The 1,771-nt window shown below is 64.9% G+C and overlaps 2 protein-coding genes across 2 annotated transcripts; both read left to right on the forward strand.

Moving 5' to 3' along the window:
• Positions 1–89: 89 nt before the first annotated feature.
• Positions 90–395, forward strand: EMIHUDRAFT_256004 (hypothetical protein; the record flags this gene model as incomplete). Its single annotated transcript, XM_005769496.1, has 1 exon — positions 90–395. One exon carries the CDS (start codon positions 90–92, stop codon positions 393–395), a length of 306 nt encoding a protein of 101 aa, XP_005769553.1.
• Positions 396–1,062: 667 nt separating this feature from the next.
• Positions 1,063–1,434, forward strand: EMIHUDRAFT_50455 (hypothetical protein; the record flags this gene model as incomplete). The annotated part of the gene is made up of 1 exon (XM_005769497.1): positions 1,063–1,434. A coding segment is annotated over one exon (372 nt), but the record flags the coding sequence as incomplete, so codon positions are not given.
• Positions 1,435–1,771: the final 337 nt, after the last annotated feature.

The raw sequence follows: 1,771 nt of genomic DNA on the forward strand, positions 1-1,771 counted from the left end.
GCCAGCAGCCCCTCGGTGCGGACCTGCTGCACGCCAACGGGACGCTCCGCCGCCTCGGGCTACCGCCGACCGACCGGCAGCGCGACGGGATGAGCGACGAGGCGCAGCGGGCCGCCTGGCCGCCGCACGCGACGCACTACGGCCACGAGGACATCATGGCGCTGCAGTTCGAGGGAGGCGCAGCCGCGCCGCCGACACAGCAGGGGCAGGCGGCGAGGTCAGACAGCCAGCGGCAGGCTACCGCCGCCGGCGGCGCCTCCGCAGCCAGGCGAGTGGCTCGGATCGAGTTTACAGACGGGTCCAGCTGCTCCTGCGCCGCCGACTGCACTCAGCGCCGCTACCTCAAGGACTGCTGTGTCGACTGGCTGCACGCGTGCAAGGCAGACCGTTTATAACGCATATGTCAGCACTGGGAGTCTTCACGGATCCGCATATTTCTTGTTGGAATTCAAAAAACTCCCAGCGCCCTGCAGAAAAAAAAGAAAGAAAGAAAGAAAACAGACACGCCAAACGAGGGATGGGACGAGGACAGGGTCCCCACCTGCACGAGCAGGATTTTGGAAGAACGATCTGAGGGGGACAGGTGGGGCTCTCCTGCTCCTGACAAGGGACACGACAGCTCGCAGCGCGGTGCGCGGTGGACTCCCACATCCACTGGCGGTCTCATCTCAGTCTAGCGACCTGCCTCCAGCTTGTCGCTGGCAGTCTCTCCTACCACAGGCACACTGACACAGGGGTGGCAGGGGCGGCGGCACGAGTCTCCCACATACTATGCGGGCCTCACTAGAGGTGCGGCCTGTGCGTGTCCTCGCCCTTGAGGGGGGAGGGGAAGGGGCTGTGTGTCTGTGCATGTGTGTGTGCATGTGTGTGTGTGTGTGTGTGTGTGTGTGTGTGTGTGTGTGTGTGTGTGTGTGTGTGTGTGTGTGTGTGTGTGTGTGAAAAGAAAGAAAGGACTGCTTGAAGAATTCTTTTTTCTCGCTGAGTTAGTGCTAGCACGCGCCGCCAGTCCTTTTGCCGCACGCTACACCCGGCCACAGGGCCAATATGTCCGCCCGGGGCTTCCTGATCCCCACCTTGCGCGCCCTCTTGATCGCGTTCGCGCTCTTCGAGGCCGTCAACATCCGGCTGTACGCGGTCCGCACCTACGGCCGCGTCATCCACGAATTTGACCCGTGGTTCAACTTCCGCGCCGCCGAGTACATGGTCGCGCACGGCTGGGGCGCCTTTCAGGCGTGGTACGACCACGAGGTGTGGTACCCGCTCGGGCGGCACGTCGGCTCGACGACGTACCCCGGCCTGCAGCTCACCGCCTGGGGCGTCCACAGCGCGCTCGCGGCGGTTGGCCGGCCCGCCTCGCTCAACGATGTGTGCGTCTTTTTGCCCGCCGGCTTTGGCGCGCTCGCGGCGGGCTTCACGGGGCTGCTGGCGTGGGAGGTGACGCGGAAGCCGAACGCGGCGGCGCTCGCCACGGCCATCATGGCCATCCACCCCGGCCACCTCATGCGCTCCATCGCCGGAGGCTTCGACAACGAGTCGATTGCGGTCGCGGCGATGGTCAGCACCTTCTACCTGTGGGTGCGCGCGCTGCGGTCGGACGCCTCGTGGCCGGCGGCGCTGCTCTGCGGCGTGAGCTACAGCTACATGGTCGCCGCGTGGGGCGGCTACGTCTTCGTCCTCAACATGATTGGCATCCACGTGCGGGACACTCCCGGGACACTTCCGAGACATTGCTGAGGCATTGAGGGGACACTGCCGAGGAAAGGAGACACTT

Source organism: Emiliania huxleyi, assembly GCF_000372725.1.
Source record: "Emiliania huxleyi CCMP1516 unplaced genomic scaffold EMIHUscaffold_4199, whole genome shotgun sequence".
Lineage (NCBI taxonomy): Eukaryota > Haptophyta > Isochrysidales > Noelaerhabdaceae > Emiliania > Emiliania huxleyi.